This window comes from Balaenoptera borealis (genome assembly GCF_965194805.1).
Source record: "Balaenoptera borealis genome assembly, chromosome: 9".
Lineage (NCBI taxonomy): Eukaryota > Metazoa > Chordata > Mammalia > Artiodactyla > Balaenopteridae > Balaenoptera > Balaenoptera borealis.
In genome coordinates this window covers 43,003,549-43,024,058 of record NC_138873.1, presented here as the reverse complement: position 1 = coordinate 43,024,058, position 20,510 = coordinate 43,003,549, and the positions used below count along the sequence as shown (strand labels likewise).

General features: G+C 39.5%; 1 protein-coding gene across 3 annotated transcripts in view; it reads left to right on the top strand.

Moving 5' to 3' along the window:
• The window catches only part of SLC35F1 (solute carrier family 35 member F1), a 410,805-nt gene that overhangs the window by 308,146 nt on the left and 82,149 nt on the right, over positions 1 to 20,510 (top strand). For all 3 annotated transcript variants that reach the window (XM_082406220.1, XM_082406221.1, XM_082406219.1), the window contains exon 3: positions 12,094 to 12,221. In XM_082406220.1, coding sequence (XP_082262346.1) covers positions 12,094 to 12,221 — 128 coding nt within the window. The remainder of the gene's footprint in view (positions 1 to 12,093; positions 12,222 to 20,510) is intronic.

Sequence of the window (20,510 nt, the reverse complement as noted above, 5' to 3'; positions counted from 1 at the left end):
AGCTCCCTAAGTAATTCTACTGTGCACTCAAGGTTAAGAGCCAGACTAGACAAAGCTGGGGGAAAAATGGCAAAAATCTGATTTCATCAAGAAGTAGACATTTATATAATCTTATAAAAAACTGAATCACTGGCTCAGTGATTGTTTTCTTGCTTCCCAAATATTTTAGCCTTGTTGAATGACTTATTCTAGGCTTATGTCTATGGCTAAGGCTGGTGACATACTCTGGAACCTCCCTTGCTCTGTGACCTGCCATACCTGATCGATATCTGTGGCTCCGAATATGTTTGCCACACGACACAGGAGGCTTTGCTTGGGATGGACATTAGATTATCTTTCCCCATCTTCTCCTTTCCTGGTTCTTGTTAGTCACGATTCATATCATGCCATCTCCTACAATTGGTCGGGTATTGCTGCACTCAGCTGGCTCTACCTTTATATATCTACCTACATGAATACAGTGCCACCAACACTGAGAGGCGTGATTTGTCCATCAGCAGCTTTACGAAGCCTCAGTAGTTGGTACAGATGCTACATTGCACCAACCAAAGATTCCCTAAGAGGGCTTTTGGGGTTCAAACATAGAAAGACTTTGTCTGTAAAGGAAGCAGCAAGGGCAGGGAACATCTTGGCCATTAGTACAAGGGCAAGGCACTGCCACAACCACAGAACACAGGGAAATGAACAAGAGAAGTTCTTAGCTATTAAGCGCTTGTCAAGACCTCTGCTTGGAAGAGTTGCCAAGTGTTCTTCCTGACCTCGAAGACTGAAGTGAGCACATGGAAGAAATAGAATTCAAACTTCTGCATTCTCTGGCTGCTAAAGAGGATAATACCACCTGCAACTCAAGGACACTGTAAGGGGAATGTGACTGCACCAGTAACATGCTTTAAAGGGCTACAGACACATAGACACCATTGATAATCAGATGTTCCAGCCAATGCTACTGCACCAGCTAAACTTTCTCTGCACAATGGAACCTCTTCTCTTTATAACTTTCTTATTATGAAACATTTCAAACATATAGGAAAGTAGACACAATAGTATAATGAACACCTATAAGCCAATGTATCAGCTTCAACAAATTTCAACTCATGGTCAGGCTTATTTTATCCTTAACCCTTACCACTTCCCCCATCTTGTATTATTTTAAATTAAATCTCAGCTATTATATAAGTTCATCTCTAAGTATTGCAGTGTGTATTTCTAAAAGATAAGAGCTTCAAAGTAGCATAACCATAAATCCATAATCACATTTAAAATTAACAGTAATTCAAAATATCCTGTCAGTGTTCAAATTTCCAGTGGTCTCATAGATGTGTATTTTTTACAGGTTGTTTGAGTCAGGATGCAAATAAGGTCTGCAAATTGCAAGTGGTTGATATTTTTCTTAAGTTCTTTTAACCCACAGATTTCTCTTCCTTCTTTCATTTTTATTGCAATTTCTTTTTTGAAAAATCTATCAGGTGGTCCATACAATCACTGCTTCTCAAACTGTAATGCATAGGAATAACCTGGGCACTTGATCAAATGCTGGTTTGGAATCAGTAGTCTGGGGTTGGCCTGAGATTCGGCATTTCTGACAAATTCTCAGTTGCTGCTGTCACTGCCATTCAACGGGCCAAACTGAGTAGCTGGACTACAGTATATCCCACCATCTGGATTTTTGCTGATTGAATCTTTCTAGAGTAATTCAATACATACTTTTGTGACCTCTGTATTTCTTAAATTGGTGTAGTCAAGTCCTGAAACTTGATCAGATTTGGTGTCTTTCTTTTTTTTTTTCCATAGGTAGTGTTTTGTTCATCCATCAGGAAGCACATAAAACATAATGCTTGGTTGCCTCTTTCTTTGAAATGCTAGTAGCTTGACCTTCTAGGCCTATATTCATTAAAGGGTACAAAATGATGATATTCTAATTCTCTCATTTCTTCTTTATTAGCTAGAGTATCACCATAAAGACCAATCTCCCCTCATCTACAATTTAGTTACCTAGTGGTATAGTTCATATGAGAATCCCAGGGGGGAATTTTTACCAATTTTCCAAATATTGAGTTGGTTTACTAATATCCAATAGTGACCAATTAGCTTTTAAAATTTGGTTGTGATTGTTTCTATTGCTGTTGCTTTTAGATTCTTTATGAGCTCATGGATTGAAACATATCTGATGCATTTCAATCCATTTCAGTGTTATTTTTATACAAAAGACACTTCAAGTTGGCCTCTGAGTCCTTCTGACACAACCCAAGTAGTTTTTTTTATTGTTTCCTTGCTCTTTTGTATAACAAAATGTTCCAGGTTTGACTTGTATTACATTTCCTGATCCAGAACTGCAGTCAACCATTTCTCCAAGATTATTATTTTTTTTTTGGTGGAAAATTTTAAGATGATATTTTAAGATGATAATCTGTGTGCTATGGTGCTCATTACCACTAGGTTAGTAAAGTGGAAACTTTTTAACTCCATGAATATATTCTTCAATATTTTCAGATGGAAATATGTTTTAGAATATATGTGTGTGTATTCTGTGTATTTTAGAAGTACACATTGCATACTATTATTGCATTGCTCAGAAAATGCTGCCTTGTTTCTACTGAACTTAATTTCAGAAAGATTTGATAAAAAGATTAAAATATTTCTGATTTGTTTTATTAAATGTACCGTGTAAACAAAAAGCATCATTCTTAGAGTAGTGAATGCTTTGCAGTAAAAAGTCAGGACAGACCTTGGACAGATTGCTTAAAATTCTTCAGAACCTGATTTCATGATCTGAAAAATAGTTTCTTCATAAGGCTGTTAATAGCAAAGCTATCAAATATTTACTGGAAGCCAGAGATGTTACATACATTTTCTCATGTAATTGGTATAGCGACATTTTCAAGTAAGTAGTGTTTGCCCCCTTTTGTAAAGGAGTAAACTTTCCCAAGGTTACACAGCCAGTTAAGTGGCAAAGTCAGTACTTTAACAGAGGTCTCTCTGATGCCTTTAACCTAGAGTATAGGGTGGCAGTTAAATGAGAAGGTAAATATTTGTTGCCTCCGGCCTTGTCCTGACAAATGGTGTTCAATGAAAAATAAATGTCAGGTAACAGAAGTGGCCTTGGTAGATCTGTACTTGACATTTGGGGTGGGAGATGGGAGCGTGAACAGGGGAGAGGAGGCCAGCCAGCTTTCTGCTTAGCCAGGCTTCTGGCCCATTGACGCTCCTCTTGCTAATTTCCCATTTTGGGTCTAACCTATGTGTCCACCATGACAGATGCTCTCATGTCAAAGTTCAAGGTCAGCCCTCAAGAGTTCAGGCTGGCATCTTCTGTCATGTTGTCTTTTTAATATGCTCAGCAGGTGGCAGGAGTCTGGAGGCAAGCCTGCTCTGGCCTCTTCCCCTTACATCGTGTGTCATTAGCTACTACACCTCTCTTTGTTCAAAACAAAATTCACAAAACTGACAGATTCATCTGCTAACGTCGGGGGGCATCAGAGCCAATTACAGGAAGCCTTCAAAAGGCAAATAGGGTCACTTTTCACAAAATGGGATGAAGAAAAGGAAAATAGTCATGTCATTAAAAAGGACAAATACATTTTCCTCTCAGCAGGCTCGCCACAGGAAAGTAGAGATTTATATGAGTCCATCATTTCATTATGACTGCTTTGAATAATTTCAAATCAAAGCATCCACCCCACACACAGCCAACCTATCATTAACCATTTTGAGCTAGTGAACAGTATTTCCCACGGTAAGTGATATCTCTATAATGACGGAAAATTTAGGTTTTTTTTTTTTAATTGAAGTATAGCTGATTTTTAAAAATTAATTAATTAATTTATTTATTTTTGGCTGTGTTGGGTCTTCGTTTCTGTGCGAGGGCTTTCTCTAGTTGCGGCAAGCGGGGGCCACTCTTCATCGCGGTGCGCGGGCCTCTCACTGTCGCGGCCTCCTTTGTTGCGGAGCACACGCTCCAGACGCGCAGGCTCAGTAATCGTGGCTCACGGGCCCAGTTGCTCCGCGGCATGTGGGATCTTCCCAGACCAGGGCTCGAACCCGTGTCCCCTGCATTGGCAGGCAGATTCTCAACCACTGCACCACCAGGGAAGCCGGAAAATTTAGGTTTAAAGTGCGAAGTTTCTATATTCTTTCAAGACCACAAATAATCACATACGTTGTTTAAAATCACCTGGAAAGGACACCAGTTGTTTGTTTTAATTTGAATTCAGACCTCAAGGATTCTAGGGTCTGGTTTTGCTGAAATGCACCAAACACATACTTGAGTTCTTGAGCAAGAGAAGGACAAATTTAGTTGTGTTTGAGGAAAACCAGGTGCAAAGGTTTAGGGGCACAGTCCCAACACTACCCTTACCTCATAACACTGTGAGAGTTTAGGCCAAATGGGAAAGTTCAGGGTCCACACAAGACCACCCTCTCTCCTGATGCCAATTGCAAGTTCAGGGTTGGGGGAGGATCCCCCAAACCACCATCAGTTTCAGAAATTTACTAAGCCTCACAGAACTCACTGAAAGCTATTATATTCATGGTTTGAGTTATTACAGGGAAAGGATACAGATTAGAATCAACCAAGGGAATAAGCCCATACGGCAGAGTCCTAAAGAAGTACCAAGTCCAGGGCTTCCATTGTCCTTTCCCAATGGAGACAAGACATGTTACTTTCCCAGCACCAGTGTGTGACAATACGGACAAAATATTGCCAATCAGGGAAACTCGCTAGAGCCTCTGTGTTCAGGTTTTTACTGAAGCTCCGTTATGTAAGCCTCATTGATTCTCTAGTCTCTGGGCGTGACCCAAAGCCTTCACCCCAAATCACATTGTTGGTCTTTCTGACATGGCCATCCTCAGCCCTGAATCATAACCTTACCCCAGGACAAATTGCAGACCTCTTTGGGGGCAACGTTAAATTCTTTACTGCACGTCTACAGTATGTCGGAAGTTTGGCATGCGGAAAGACCAGCTGTGATAAAAGTCAAGATAATGATAAGAGCTCCTCTCGAGGCACCATGTTAAGCATTTTATAAATATCTCATTTAATCCTGACCAACACTCAGGGAGGCAGGTCCACCTAGTAATTCCGATATATAGATGAGGAAAATTGAGGTTTAGAGAGACTAAGCTGTGCGACAATATCATACACCCAGTGCCCGGAAGAGGCTGGGTTCGAGCCCACTGCTGAATGGCTCCAGTGCCCTCCCTGTGTTGCCCTGCCAAAGGGAAGGCGTGGCTGCCACGTCCACAACTCCGCAGGGCACCATTCTTGTCTTCCCTGAGAAGGCTGTCTCCTGGAGCCGGAAAGGAAAGGCCAGCCTGACCGACTCACTATCTAAATCAAAAGGGAAGAACTCTTGGCGAGACTTCTCAGAGCAAGAATCTGCACATATAGATAACTGCAAAAGAGCCAGCAAAGTTAAAATGGGCCCCAAGGGCTGGTTGCTCAACGAAAAGCATAAACTGGACAGGAGTTTGGAGTAGGAAGATGTGCTCCATTTTAATCAGTTAAATTTTGGTTGTTGGATGACATATATCAGTACAAAGAAATGTGTCTATCACAGCTAGAAATATGGGACAGTAGTATTGGTTTGTGTTTGATCATGCAACAACATAACATCTTTAAGATTTTCAGTGATCAATAGTGACAGTGTTTAGCATGCAAGCGGGTGTATTCTTTATAGGGTGTTCTTTCCAAGAATATGAAATGGATGCTCTAAATGTATAACTAGTTTTTAAATTCTGAATGGACTTTGTTTAGGGGAGTTATTTGGCTCTCATGCACTATTTTCATTAAGAGGCAAAGGAACCTGTAACACATAGATTTTGGTCAACAGAGTTTAATAGTCAGTACACAGTTTTCATATATGGGGTTTTAGACATCCTGAACTTTCAGAAAAGTTCTTTATTTGTTTATCTATTTGTTGTAATTGCCTTTATGGTAAAATCTAGGCAGACTTACTATCAATTTTTCTATTAATATGAAGAATAAAATGTTAGCAATTGTGTCTCTCCTAAGATACATCAAGAACACAGGTTTTGGGGCTTCCCTGGTGGCGCAGTGGTTAAGAATCCGCCTGCCAATGCAAGGAACACGGGTTCGAGCCCTTGTCTGGGAAGATCCCACATGCCGTGGAGCAACTAATCCCGTGCACCACAACTACTGAGCTTGTGCTCTAGAGCCCGCGAGCCACAACTACTGAGCCCGTGTGCTGCAACTACTGAAGCTCGTGCGCCTGGAGCCCATCCTCCGCAACAAGAGAAGCCACCGTAATGAGACGCCCATGCACCGCAACAAAGAGTAGTCCCAACTAGCTGCAACTAGAGAAAACCTGTGCACAGCAACAAAGACCCAATGCAGCCAAAAATAAATAAATAAAATAAAGTAATTTAAAAAAAAAAAGAACACAGGTTTTGCATATTTCAGAGGTGTAGAGTATAAGCGTGTCATATAAAATCATGTCTCTTAGCTTCATAAAAGATGACAGCTTAAAAAATCCAGAAAAAAAAGGTTTCTGAGGTTTAAGTGATCTATTTCATGTTTAAAAAGGCAATATACATTGAAAGATTTTTCGAATCATAAGGTATATATGTTTTTGTGTCAGAAAGGTAATAGATTGAGTTTGTAATTAGGGCTAGAATATTTTGTTTTACTTATCAATGCCAAAAAAGTAACTTTGAAAAAAATAAAATAAACTTACTGTTAAGAAACCTATCCTATATACAATCATTTTTACACATATGTGGATTTTCTCTTAAAGTCACAGCTACCAGAAACTTACGTGATTATGATTCATTTTTAGTTGCTTTTAGATATTTTTCCAAACCCTTATTAGGCATCTCTGGAAAACAGCCAGATGACCGAGTAGATTTTAACAGTGTTATTCAGCTATCTTACCTTGATAACAGGATCTTATTTACATGAGTAACTATCTGTCTAAATCACTATGCTAGGCATAGTTCAGGATATGTGAAAAAGAGAAATAAGTGCTGAAGGGGAAGCAGAGACTTTGGGAAAGCTTCACATGGGAGCTTCTCATCCAGGTAACTGGATCTTGCAGTGTGAGTGGGAACTTGAGCGAGAGGGATGTGAAGGGTGTAAAATGGGAACCGAGGCCGTGTCTCTTCTCCTCTTGGCTTTCTTTGAACCCTTTGTGTGGTTTCCTCATTTACATTTTGCCTGTCACATGCAGCCTATGTGGTAACCTTGGAAACACCTCCTCAAAGCCCCTACCCTGGAAAGGCCCAGTAGGACTAGAGTCCCAGAGAACGAAGCCGTTTCTAGTTCAAGCCTTAGGGCAAAGGGGTGTGTTCACATGGCTTCCCCTCCCAGATCAAGTAGTGAGATCCAGAGAATCAAGACAAGGATCGGGCCCAGGGGAGAGGTGTCAAGGTCAAGGACACGGCCCTCAGGCTGCCTCCTGTCTGGACAAATGTCATATGCTGGCTGCAGTGTGATCCATCCACAATCTCAAGAGTTAGAGACAGAGGATGTGCAACTAAAGCCCTAATGAGAAATTAAGAGAGTTCATTTCCCTGGGCTTCCTCCATGCATGATCCATCACTCGCACTGAGCCAGTCTGTGGTGGGTGGCTGGTCAGGATTCAAGGATTCCAGGACCCCACCACTTGCTGTCATGTCTTGTGCACATACCTGGCATTAGATATTAGCTTAACTACAACATTCATACTGCCTTTAATCTACAGTGCCCTATGAAATAGTTGCTACAGTTCCCATTTTACAGTAGAGGGATCAAGGTTCAGAGCCGTTAGCCAAGTTACTCAGTACCACTAAGGTACATCAGTGGCCAAACCCAGGTCTGTTGCCACTAAGCCAAGACATTAAAGGACTGCCTTTTATGCTCTTCTTAATCTCACTGTCTGGCTCCAATAGTGACAATGAATGAAACAATACAAAACAAAATGTAATCTTCATTATTTGTCCTTTTTATATTTCATCCTTACCCTCAGATTCACATTATGAAGTGCAATTGATTGCAATTCTTTTTGTGAACCATTTACATTTTCACTTCCTTATTATTAACACATTCATTTTGTTCACTTTTCTGACAAAAGAATTGTTTTGAATTCTACATCCTTATACTAAATTTCACCTTTTAAAGGTGAGTAATTAAAACTTCCATCTTCAGTCATTCCTTTTTTCAAATTCACTGATGAATATTTAACCTCTTCCCTTGGAGTTCTGGTAAAGGAAGATGGCATTATGGCTTCAAGTTGTGAGCCGAGGAGGCATCCATTCAAGCAAGGGTCTCGCCCCCTGTGCAGGGGCTTCATTCTTGCTGCAGACCCTCTGTGCAAATGCATGCTGAGTTCTGTCCTTGCAGAAAAACACCATGAAGGATCACACCACCCTTGAGAGCCCTTAATGAAAATGCAGTCCCGAGAATAATGCAGCTTCTTGTTCCCTTTGCTGAATTCACCTCTGGTGCTGTCCCGCAATCCTTTTATTCTCTACTCAGACCACCACTGGGGGTGAACAAAGAGTCCTGTCTATGAATCAAAGCTCTTCAGGTTTCCAGTCGCTGCCGTGAATGTGGACCATGTTTCAGTCTTTGCACAGGCGTTTCCTCTTCCTTCATTCAACATTCATTGACCACTGCCACGCTCGCCCCACCCCATGTGTGACCATTGTTATTACGCCCGAGGCTTCAACTAGTAGTACAGCATATAACAGTAATTCTTATCATTAGACTTTAAGCCATAAATTTGATTTAAAGCCTTATTTTACATATCACAAGGGAAACTCTGTCATGCACTTAGATCAGGCAGGGCAACATCAACTTTTGATACTGAAATGAGGGTGATGGGACATGTGCTCAACCCTAAGCTGATTCAGGAGTGGACGCACGACTGCGCGGCTGGGCACCGGCAACACTAAGGGACGCCGTGCACGTCGGCTTCAATGTGCCAGGCGCCCCCTGGAGTCTGGCAGAGGGGGCACCCTGCAGGTGGGTTGGGACAAGCAGGTCATGATAGCTCCTTTAATGAGAAATGAATGACTCCTGAGGACAGTGCCGTAATTACAAACCAATAAGGCAAAAGTAGTGCAGTACCAGTGAGTATGAAGCCTAATGCCAGATTGTCATGAATTCAAATCCTGGCTCATCTGTGTGAACTTTTGGGCAAGTTACTTAACTCCTCCAGGCCCCAGTTTTGTCATCTGTAAATAAGGTTAACAGAAATACCTTCCATACAGGGATATTATAAGGATTAAGTAAATTAATATTTGTAAAGCACATAGACACTGCCTGGTATATAGTATCATATAAGTATTTGTTACAAAAATGGAAAAACACATTGATTGGTCATTCTGTTGATGCTTAGTAAAATGAGATATGAGTCACATGGTCAAGACTGTCAATAATTTCCCTCTCTATTCTCAATCATTGCCATAGTTATTGTTGCTGGAACGCTATGTTACTTTCAATTAGGGTTACTTTCTTTAATTATGTTTTACACATTTGTGAATACTTGCATACTCCACAGTTCTTTAAAAAGAGAATGAAAACAAAATTAAACTCGAAACCAATTATAGAGATACATATGTACAAGGATGTTCTTTAAAGAAAAATTGGAAACAACTTAAATGTCTGTCAGTGGGAGATGAGATAAATTGTGGCATATTCATAAAATGTGATTATATATCATTTAAAGTATATTACATTTATTCTCTACATTAAAAAAATAGGGATCTATTTCCAGAACAATGTTAAGTATAAAGAACCCTAGAGGAATGACAGGTACAGTATATACAATAAACTTTCATTTAAATACATACATACGTAGAAAACATATAACAAAGACATGAACATGAAGGATACATAACAATATCAAGATGGTGACTTGAGGAAGGAGGGAAGGGAATGGAATCTGGCAGTGGCAGAAAGGGGGCTTCAATTTCATCTGTAACATTTCCTCTCTCAGAAAAAAATCTGAAGCAAACATGGCAAAATTTTAACATTAATTAAATCAGGTTGGAGATTACCTTACCACATTATTCTCTATGCTTTTTATTTATATTTGAACATGTTGATAGTAAGAATAATAACAGAACAAATTTAAATGCCAAATTATAATTCTAAAATTTCCACCCATAGATTTTATTACTCCTCTTCGTTAATATTTTTAAAATTCTTTTGCTTCAAAACGTTAACTTACCACCAGTTGTGCTGGTCCTTTTATGGATGGCCCGGTTTCGTGAGGTTTAGAAAGCACTTTGGCACAAGGGCTCTAAAGAATATATCTTCACTATTCTAGAATTTTAACGGCCTATTGTACATCAGTGTTAATGAGAGTCATGTAGATAAATCCCTAAGCAGTCCTTTTAAAGGTTGCATTTTTTGCTCAGCCAAAAAAAAAGAGCTTTCTTGCCTTCCTGGATAATTTTGCTAAGCAAGTGTGTTGTACGTTTTCAGGTGCTCAAGTGAAACAATATGGGAGCATTTGTTTAGAGTGTTTTGCTTGCAAACTTCTTCAGCAGAACAGCAAGACAACAAATCATTCCTTTGAATCTGTGTAACTTTGAATATGTATTGATTGGCGGAACAAACAGCGCCATGACCCAGATTTTCAATGTCACATATTGAAATGTGGCTGGTGTGCTCCGAGTTTAGCAATTCTCTGTTCATCATGTAAATTAACCGGGACAATGACTTGTGACCTTAGAATTTCAGCTTTGCGGTTCAATATGCCATTGACCTTTTACATCCTATGTATAGAGTATTATGTGTAAAACGGTCACCAAATGAATTTATATCAGATGTTCTAACTAGAAAACAATTTTCATTGTCTGGCGCATGAATGTTTGTAGTAGATATATTTTAACTATTTCAATTTCAATGTTATTTAACATTGCTGAGGTTATTAAACACAAAATGTGCTCATAGATTCTGTATTACTTATTGACTACTCACCATGCACTGTTGGGCCCTAGAGATAAAGTGATGACTGAGACAGTGCCACTCTCTTCAAATTGTTAATAATCTAATGAGTAACAGAGTCAAGAAAACTGGCCATTATAGTACAGGGGGATAAGTACTGTATCTGTGGAATAAGAAAGGGTGTTAAAGGAGCCCATAGCACGGAAACCCAACCGATTCTGAGAAGATCAAAGTGAGAGATCAAGGAAGGCTTCCTGGTGGTAGAGTCTATGCTGCTCCTTCATTTGAAGGCTGGGGGAAGAATAGTCCATGCAGGGGAATCAGCACATGGAAAAGCAAGAGAAAGCATACTTTGGGCCAAATGTTTGGATTGTTTCTTTGGTATCAAGAGTCACCATTCACTCAGGGTTTCTGCATGTTCCACATCCTCTAAGGATACCTTACAGGCTGGCCCCAGAAAGCTGTTATTATTAATAATCATGTTCCCCCACTTTGAGAAAAGGTACATTTCAGGCCTGAAATATGTAAAAATAAGGATGAAGAACTAAGCAGTTCAAAGTCTGTTCTGAGGCTACCAGCGTAAGAGGCAAGATGGTGAAGATTGCAGTCGTCAGCAGCATTAAGACCAAGGCCTGTGACACTCTTCCCCGTCCATGAGTGACCCCCAACTTCCTCTCTCTTCCCATCACCCACACACCACCTGCGTGTAAGGTTCAGAGGCGAGCGAGCCCTCAGGGTGGCACCCTGCAGCCTTACTGCAGATCTGCGGCTGAGCACAGGCTTTTCTCCATTTGACTACCCTCTTTCCATTTTTGTCTATTTTACCACAATCCTGAAGTTCAGGATGATTTGGATTTCATGTGTTTATACAGCCTTTCTGAACACCTTTCCTTTTATTTTTACTTGACAAAATTTTTTGTTCAAATGTTTGTGAGAAAATGTTTTGCATAGTGAACTAAAAACCTGCCCAGTCTTGTTCTGGGATAGGAACTAATTTGAAGGGCTGAAATCTACCATGAAACCTAGTAAACTAAGTACAAGCGAGTCATTCTTCGACATATTGATTCATTTGTTTAATTAAACGTTTGATAAGGTATGGAAAAAAATATAGTACTGTAATATATATTTTAGAATCCTTCTAAATATACAGTTTCTCAACGTGTTCAGAGCTTAATCCATTTCTTCTTAACTTTGTAACGCAGGAGAAGAAAACCTCCTGGCAATTTTACGACGAAGATGGTGGAAGTATATGATCCTGGGACTGATAGACTTGGAAGCAAACTATCTGGTGGTCAAGGCTTACCAGTACACGACTCTGACCAGTATCCAGGTACCAAGGCTCCCTTCCCTTCTCATCTTCCTCATTTTCCAGATGTAGTTTACTTTCAGTTTAGTCACTTGGGAGTTCTGAATACTAGTTTGTAAGTTTTGCAACAAGAGGGAAATCGGTTATATAAAAATTAACTTGAACTTTATTTCTGTGTTCCTTTAATTTTTCTTAATTCACATGTAATTGTACATCTCTTCTTTGTTTTTAGTATACCACAAGAACCATTGACAATGTAGGAAAATAATTTGTAGCTAAGAATACTAATCTTATGTCAGCAGAAGAATTATTAATAAGCATAAAAATAAATCTACTTTAATCACAACTTATAATGTTTTAGAATATGCTAATGGACTTTGATTAAGTAATCAAAGTGCTTAATAATCTTTTCTTTTAGCTTTCTTTAATGTGTAGATTTTGTAAGCTGAAGAGACAGAATTTTTCCTAAAGGGACAAGATTTAAATTTCTACAATGTGTTAGGTATGACGATAGCCACTGCATCCTCCCTTCCTCCCTCCCTCTCTCTCTTTTTCTTTTATGTAATTATGTGTACACGCGCACGCACACACACACACACCATTGCAAATTTAACTTAGATTTTCACGATTTTTACCAGACACCACTTATATTCCTCATTAAACCATAAATAATAATCTTGACTATTTTTGCTTCACCCTTATTTCTCTTTTTATGACAATATTATGAATTTTATAGTCATTCCAAGGCTCCAGGATGAAAACAAAATATTGTTCATGTATCAGATTTTACTTAGATTTGATACCTCAACAACATTGCTGCCATTCCAATAATTTGCTTAGAAACAATAACAAAAATGAAGAAACAAACTAGCAAACAAACCACTTGAATAAATTCAGATTATAGAGATTGAATGGGAATCTATCTAAATCAGAATTAGATAGAGTCTACATGCTTCCTCCTGCATACCCAATAAGGGACAGAAAGGATGCTTCCCTACAACCACTGAAGAGAAGTCCAGAGCTCTATTTGATTGGACCACACTGATGGCAGGGGAATGGTGTGAGCTAATTGACCTAGACCTGGACTCTCTGAACCAATACGGGATGAGATTTCTCTGATTTGTTTAGACAAATGTTTCTCAGTAGGAGTACTACTGGCATTTTGGATAGGACAATTTTTCATGATGTGAGTCATTTTCCTACTTTATAGGTCATTTAAGATTTCTGGTCCCTACCCATCAAATGCCCATAGCATCTTTCAGCCTTTGTAACAACTAAAAGTGTCCTCATGGATTTCCAAATGCCCTCTAGCAGGTACCATCTCTAGTTGAGAATCACTGGCTCACCAATCAGCACTCACTCCTGGAGTCAGGGCAGGATCAATCTCACCCAGTCACATATGTGTCACCCATTAAGGGAGAGATGAGGTGGATGGATGCTGGGAGAACAACCACAGTGCTCCAAACTCAGCCTAGCTCCTATTCACTTCCACAAGCCCCACAATGACAACAAATCTCTCTTTCTGTCTTTCTCTCTCTCTCTCTCTCTCTCATGCTCTCTCTCTCCTGTGCCCCCAGGCACTTTGTTTTATAGCTCTGTCTTCACAGTCTGTCTTACCTAAGAATGGTGTTTGAATATTTCCACCTACTCCACCAAGCTGTAAGCTCTTTCACAGCAAGGAGGATTTCTTGTTCACCTTTGAATCTCTAGTACCTGGTAGGAAACCCAGCACATAATAGGCACTCAAAAATGTTTAAAGAGGTTAATTAAATTGCATTGACTTCCAGTATTTGGGGACACAGAAATTGCCAGCAGTTCTCTACCCACATGCAGAGGCCCCTGGAATGTCTATACAGGTATGTGGGAGAAGAAAGAGGAATGCTGGCTTCATGGCAGAACTGGGCCCGTTAGTGCAGAGTCAAAAATTATAAATGGGCCTCCTGGGGAGCATGAAGAGGAAATTTACCCCTTTGGAAATCCATTTGACTTTTGTTTTCTTTTGTTAAGCATTGAAAAGTCACAACCAATTACTGGTTGCTTAAGTTCTATGGGGATTTATAAAAAAATTTTTTCAGTTTTTCAATTTCTTTTTGTAGACAGTGACAAGGTTTTAACAACTTTCCCCTTGTCCTCAGGTGTTTTGTTCAACCCATGTTATGCACCACCATTAATCCATCCTGCCACTTCTCTCAAACTAGCTGTTTGACACCGCATTTAATGCTACGTTCTATGCAAAATTTATTTTAATTCTGTAGAAAGACAAAAAATAATTCTACTGAAATATCATTTTGTCTTCATTATAACTTACTGAGCAAGGGATAGGGGGAAGTAAAAAAGCAAGTTGAATCAAACAATTCTAGAACCATTTTGCTACCTACAAAAATAAACATTAAATAATAATAAATGGTCAGAATAGAAGGCATTTGCTCTGGGAACCATGTCTGTACTGCTGTTTTGTAATTCAATTCTGTTTACTCATTGCAAATTAGTGGAACTAACAAGGACCTATAATGATTTTCCCTTGTTTCTATAAATATTAATTGAGCACACAATACGTGCTAAGTTTTTAGCTTTTATTCATATATTAGTCAATAAGGAAAATACATTAATTATGCATCTAAGAAATGTACTAGTTATTGCAAGTGATGTAAATAGAAATGAATCAACCTTTGCTGTACACTTGAAACTAACACAACATTGTTAATCAACTATACTCCAATATAAAATAAAAAATTTTTTAAATAAAATAAAATTTAAAAATAAAAACATTAACAGAAAAAAAAAAGAATGATAAAGCTTCTACAGAGTTAAAAAAAAAAAAAGAATGAAGGAAATGAATCAACCTTACCCTCCAGGAGCTTCTGAACCTATAAAGGGGACAAGAGGCACAGTCTATTGATAGTAACATCATGTACGGCAAGAGAACCGATGCCAAAGCGCTATAGTTTTCAAAGGAGCCAGAGATGATGTTTATTTGCAGAGGCAGGAAAGTACCCATTCAGAGGAGTCTATCAGATTGGATAAAATTTAGGTATAGCTTTGAACCTGGAAAGAAAATCATGGCAAAAGCCTAGGGGCAGAAAACCTGAGGAATATGATTGGAGAACAATTATTCCAGTTTGATTCATCCAGTCACTTCAAAAATAAGTACTGAATACTTCTCTGTTCAAGTCAGTGTATTAGGTAGTGAACAGTGAGCAAATAGCAAAAAAAGATACTTTCTGTATTCTTTGGAGCTTCCAGGCAAATGGGAAAGGCAGCCAAATAACCAAATGAATGGCTGTATCATTATAGTCAGAGATAAGTGTTCTAAAAGAAAGCAACACAGTTCTACGAGAACATTTGTCAAAACAACATGACCTAAACTGGAAAGTTGGGGAAGATTTTCCTAAAAGACTAGTGGTAGAGCTGAGATCTATAAGAGAAGTAGAAGATTAGTTGAGAAGGAAAGAGGTCCAAGCAAAGAAGACAGCGTGCTCAAGGCTCTGTGGTGGGAAGGACCATGGCAAGGATGAGGTTGTGAGCACAGGCTTGTGACTGGGCAAGGAGAGTGAAGAAAAGAGTGGTGCAAGATGGGCTGGGGAAGAAGGCAAGTGCTAGACTCAACAAGTCTTGACAGCCAGGTCAAGAGTTTGAGTCTTTAGGCTAAGTGCCGTGGGAAGCCACATTTGAGTTTTAAAGGCAGGCAGGCTGTGGTGCAGAGAACAGATTGAAGCAATGGGCGCTCATTACGGAATAAAGTAAGATAGAGCCAAAAAGTTAAGCTGGGGTCATGTCGTAGGAGGTCTTCAATGTCAGAATGGAGAGTGTGGCTTAATTTTGTAAATAAAAGAGAGCTGTGAAGGTTTCTGAGGAAAGAAATGGTAGGATGTAGCCCAACAGCCCTTTTGCAAAGGCACTTCTGTTTTAACAAGACAGTCCTCATTACTAGTTGGCAAAGGACCAGGTACTTTTGTCTTCTGATTCTCTTAAAAACAGTGATGTAGAACAAAAAGACATGAAGAGCCTCTCTGTGCTTTATCCTCTTGCCCTTTCAGTTCATTCCTCAAACTCATGGTTAAATGTCACAAACAATTAATGCATGAAGCATGAGAGGAAAATATATATTTCTGGAATGATTATAGACTCACAAGGAATTGCAAAACTATATAGGATTCTTTGAACTGTTCACACAGCTTTTCCCCAATGGTGACATTTTATATGACTAGGATATTGACATTGGTACAATACTGTTAACTAAGCTACAGACCTGATTCAGTTTTCATCCCTTTTCATCACTTTTTCATCCCTTTCATCCCTTCACTCCTTTGTCGGGGTGTGTGTGTGTGTGTGTAGCTCTACACAATTTGATCCATGTGTAGGTTTGTGTAACTACGGCCACAGTCAGGATACAGAACTATACTATCACCACAAAGAAACTCCCTCATACAACCCCTATGAAGTCACACCCATTCCACCACCCTCATTCCTGTCCCTAGCAACCACTGCTCTATTCTCCATCTATATGATTTTGTCAACTGGAGAATGCTATATAAAATGGAATCACACAGCATTTAACCTTTTGAGATGGGCTTTTTTCACTAAGCATAATACCCTTAAGTCCACCCAAATTGTTGCACATATCAATAGTTTGGTCTTTTTATTGCTGAGTAGTATTCCATAGTATAAATATATCAGGGTTTGTTTACCCATCACCAGCTGAAGGACATTTGGGTTGTTTCCAGCTTTGGTTTTTTACAAATAAAATTGCTATGAGGAGTTAGAGGGAGGTGTGACTACAGGAGAAGGTCATTGTCTTTGTGATATAAGGACTCAACCCATCATTGCTGTCTTTGAAAGAGGAAGAGGCCACAAGTCAAGGAACGTGGATAGCCTGTAAAAGGTGGAAAAGGAGTCTATTCTTTTGATGTTCTGACCACAGAATTATATTAGCTCTAACATCCATGTAACAGGAGACAGACTTGAAATCAATCTCATTGATTGTCTGAGAGATCTTCTGAGACAAGAACCAAGATGGCGGAGTAGAAGGATGTGCTCTCACTCCCTCTTCTGAGAACACCAGAATCACAACTAGCTGCTGGACAGTTATCCACAGGAAGACACTGGAACTCACCAAAAAAGATACCCCACATCCAAAGACAAAGGAGAACCACAATGAGACGGTAGGAGGAGCGCAATCACAGTAAAATCAAATCCCATAACTGCTGGGTGGGTGACTCACAGACTGGAGAACACTTATACCACAGAAGTCCACCCACTGGAGTGAAGGTTCTGAGCCCCACGTCAGGCTTCCCAACGTGGGGGTCTGGCAACGGGAGGAGGAATTCCTAGAGAATCAGACTTTGAAGGCTAGCAGGATTTGATTACAGGACTTCGGCACGACTGGGGGAAACAGAGACTCCACTCTTGGAGGGAACACACAAAGTAGTGTGCACATCGGGACACAGGGGAAGGAGCAGTGACCCCCGAGGAGACTGAACCAGACCTACCTGCTAGTGTTGGAGGGTCTCCTGCAGAGGTGGGTGGTGGCTGTGGCTCACTGTGGGGACAAGGACACTGGCAGCAGAAGTACTGGGAAGTACTCCTTGGCATGAGCCCTCCCAGAGTCTGCCATTAGCCCCACCTAAGAGCCCAGGTAGGCTCCAGTGTTGGGTTGCCTCAGGCCAAACAACCAACAGGGAGGGAACCCAGCCCCACCCATCAGCAGACAAGCAGATTAAAGTTTTACTGAGCTCTGCCCACCAGAGCAACAGTCAGCTCTACCCACCACCAGTCCCTCCCATCAGAAAGCTTGCACAAGCCTCTTAGACAGCCTCATCCACCAGAGGGCAGACAGCAGAAGCAAGAAGAACTACAATCCTGCAGCCTGTGGAACAAAAACCACATTCACAGAAAGACAGACAAGAGGACAGACAGGAAAAAGCAGAAGGCTATGTACCAGATGAAGGAACAAGATAAAACCCAAAAAAACAACTAAAGAAGTGGAGATAGGCAATCTTCCAGAAAAAGAATTCAGAATAATGATAGTGAAGATGACCCAGGACCTCAGAAAAAGAATGGAGGCAAAGATTGAGAAGATGCAGGAAATGTTTAACAAAGACCTAGAAGAATTAAAGAACAAACAAACAGAGATGAACAATACAATAACTGAAATGAAAACTACATTAGAAGGAATCAATAGCAGAATAACGGAGGCAGAAGAACGGATAAGTGACCTGGAAGACAGAATGGTGGAATTCACTGCTGCGTAACAGAATAAAGAAAAAAGAATGGAAAGAAATGAAGACAGCCTAAGAGACCTCTGGGACAACATTACACACAGCAACATTTGCATTATAGGGGTCCCAGAAGGAGAAGAGAGAGAGAAAGGACCCGAGAAAATATTTGAAGAGATTATACTCGAAAATTTCCCTAACATGGGAAAGGAAATAGCCACCCAAGTCCAGGAAGCACAGAGAGTCCCACACAGGATAAACCCAAGGAGAAACATGCCAAGACACATAGTAATCAAACTGGCAAAAATTAAAGACAAAGAAAAATTATTGAAAGCAGCAAGGGAAAAATGACAAATAACATACAAGGGAACTCCCATAAGGTTAACAGCTGATTTCTCAGCAGAAACTCTACAAGCCAGAAGATAGTGGCATGATATACTTAAAGTGATGAAAGGGAAGAACCTACAGCCAAGATTACTCTACCCAGCAAGAATCTCATTAAGATTTGATGGAGAAATCAAAAGCTTTACAGACAAGCAAAAGCTGAGAGAATTCAGCACCACCAATCCAGCTCTAAAACAAATGCTAAAGGAACTTCTCTAAGTGGGAAACACAAGAGCAGAAAAGAACCTACAAAAACAAACCCAAAACAATTAAGAAAATGGTCATAGGAACATACATATCGATAATTACCTTAAACGTGCATGGATTAAATATTCCAACCAAAGACACAGGCTTGCTGAATGGATATAAAAACAAGACCCATCTATATGCTGTCTACTTCAGACCTAGGGACACATACAGACTGAAAGTGAAGGGATGGAAAAAGATATTCCATGCAAATGGAAATCAGAAGAAAGCTGGAGTAGCAATACTCATATCAGATAAAATAGACTTTAAAATAAAGAATGTTACAAGAGACAAGGAAGGACACTACATAATGATCAAGGGACCAATCCAAGAGGAAAATATAACAATTATAAATATATATGCACCCAACATAGGAGCACTTCAATACATAAGGCAACTGCTAACAGCTATAAAAGAGGAAATCGACAGTAACACAATAATACTGGAGGACTTTAACACCTCACTTACACCAATGGACAGATCATCCATAATGAAAATAAATAAGGAAACAGAAGCTCTAAATGACACAATAGACCAGATAGATTTAATTGATATTTATAGGACATTCCATCCAAAAACAGCAGATTACACTTTCTTGTCAAGTGCGCACAGAACATTTTCCAGGATAGATCACATCTTGGGTCACAAATCAAGCCACAGTAAATTTAAGAAAATTGAAATTATATCAAGCATCTTTTCTGACCACAATGCTATGAAATTAGAAATGATTTACAGGGGAAAAAAAAAGAAAAAACACAAACACATGGAGGCTAAATAATACGTTACTAAATAACCAAGAGATCACTGAAGAAATCAAAGAGGAAATCAAAAAATACCTAGAGACAAATGACAATGAAATCACGACGATCCAAAACCTATGGGCTGCAACAAAAGCAGTTCTAAGAGGGAAGGTTATAGCTCTACAAGCCTACCTCAAGAAACAAGAAAAATCTCAAGTAAACAATCTAACCTTACACCTAAAGGAACTAGAGAAAGAAGAACAAACAAAACCGAAAGTTAGCAGAAGGAAAGAAATCATAAAGATCAGAGCAGAAATAAATGAAATAGAAACAAAGAAAACAGTAGCAAAGATCAATAAAACTAAAAGCTGGTTCTTTGAGAAGATAAACAAAATTGATAAACCATTAGCCAGACTCATCAAGAAAAACAGGGAGAGGACTCAAATCCATAAAACTAGAAATGAAAAAGGAGACATTACAACAGACACCGCAGGAATACAAAGCATCCTAAGAGACTACTACAAGCAACTCTATGCCAATAAAATGGACAACCTGGAAAAAATGGACAAATTCTTAGAAAAGCATAACTTTCCGAGACTGAACCAGGAAGAAATAGAAAATATGAGCAGACCAATCACTAGTAATGAAATTGAAAATGTGATTAAAAATCTTCCAACAAACAAAAGTCCAGGACCAGATGGATTCACAGGTGAATTCCATCAAACATT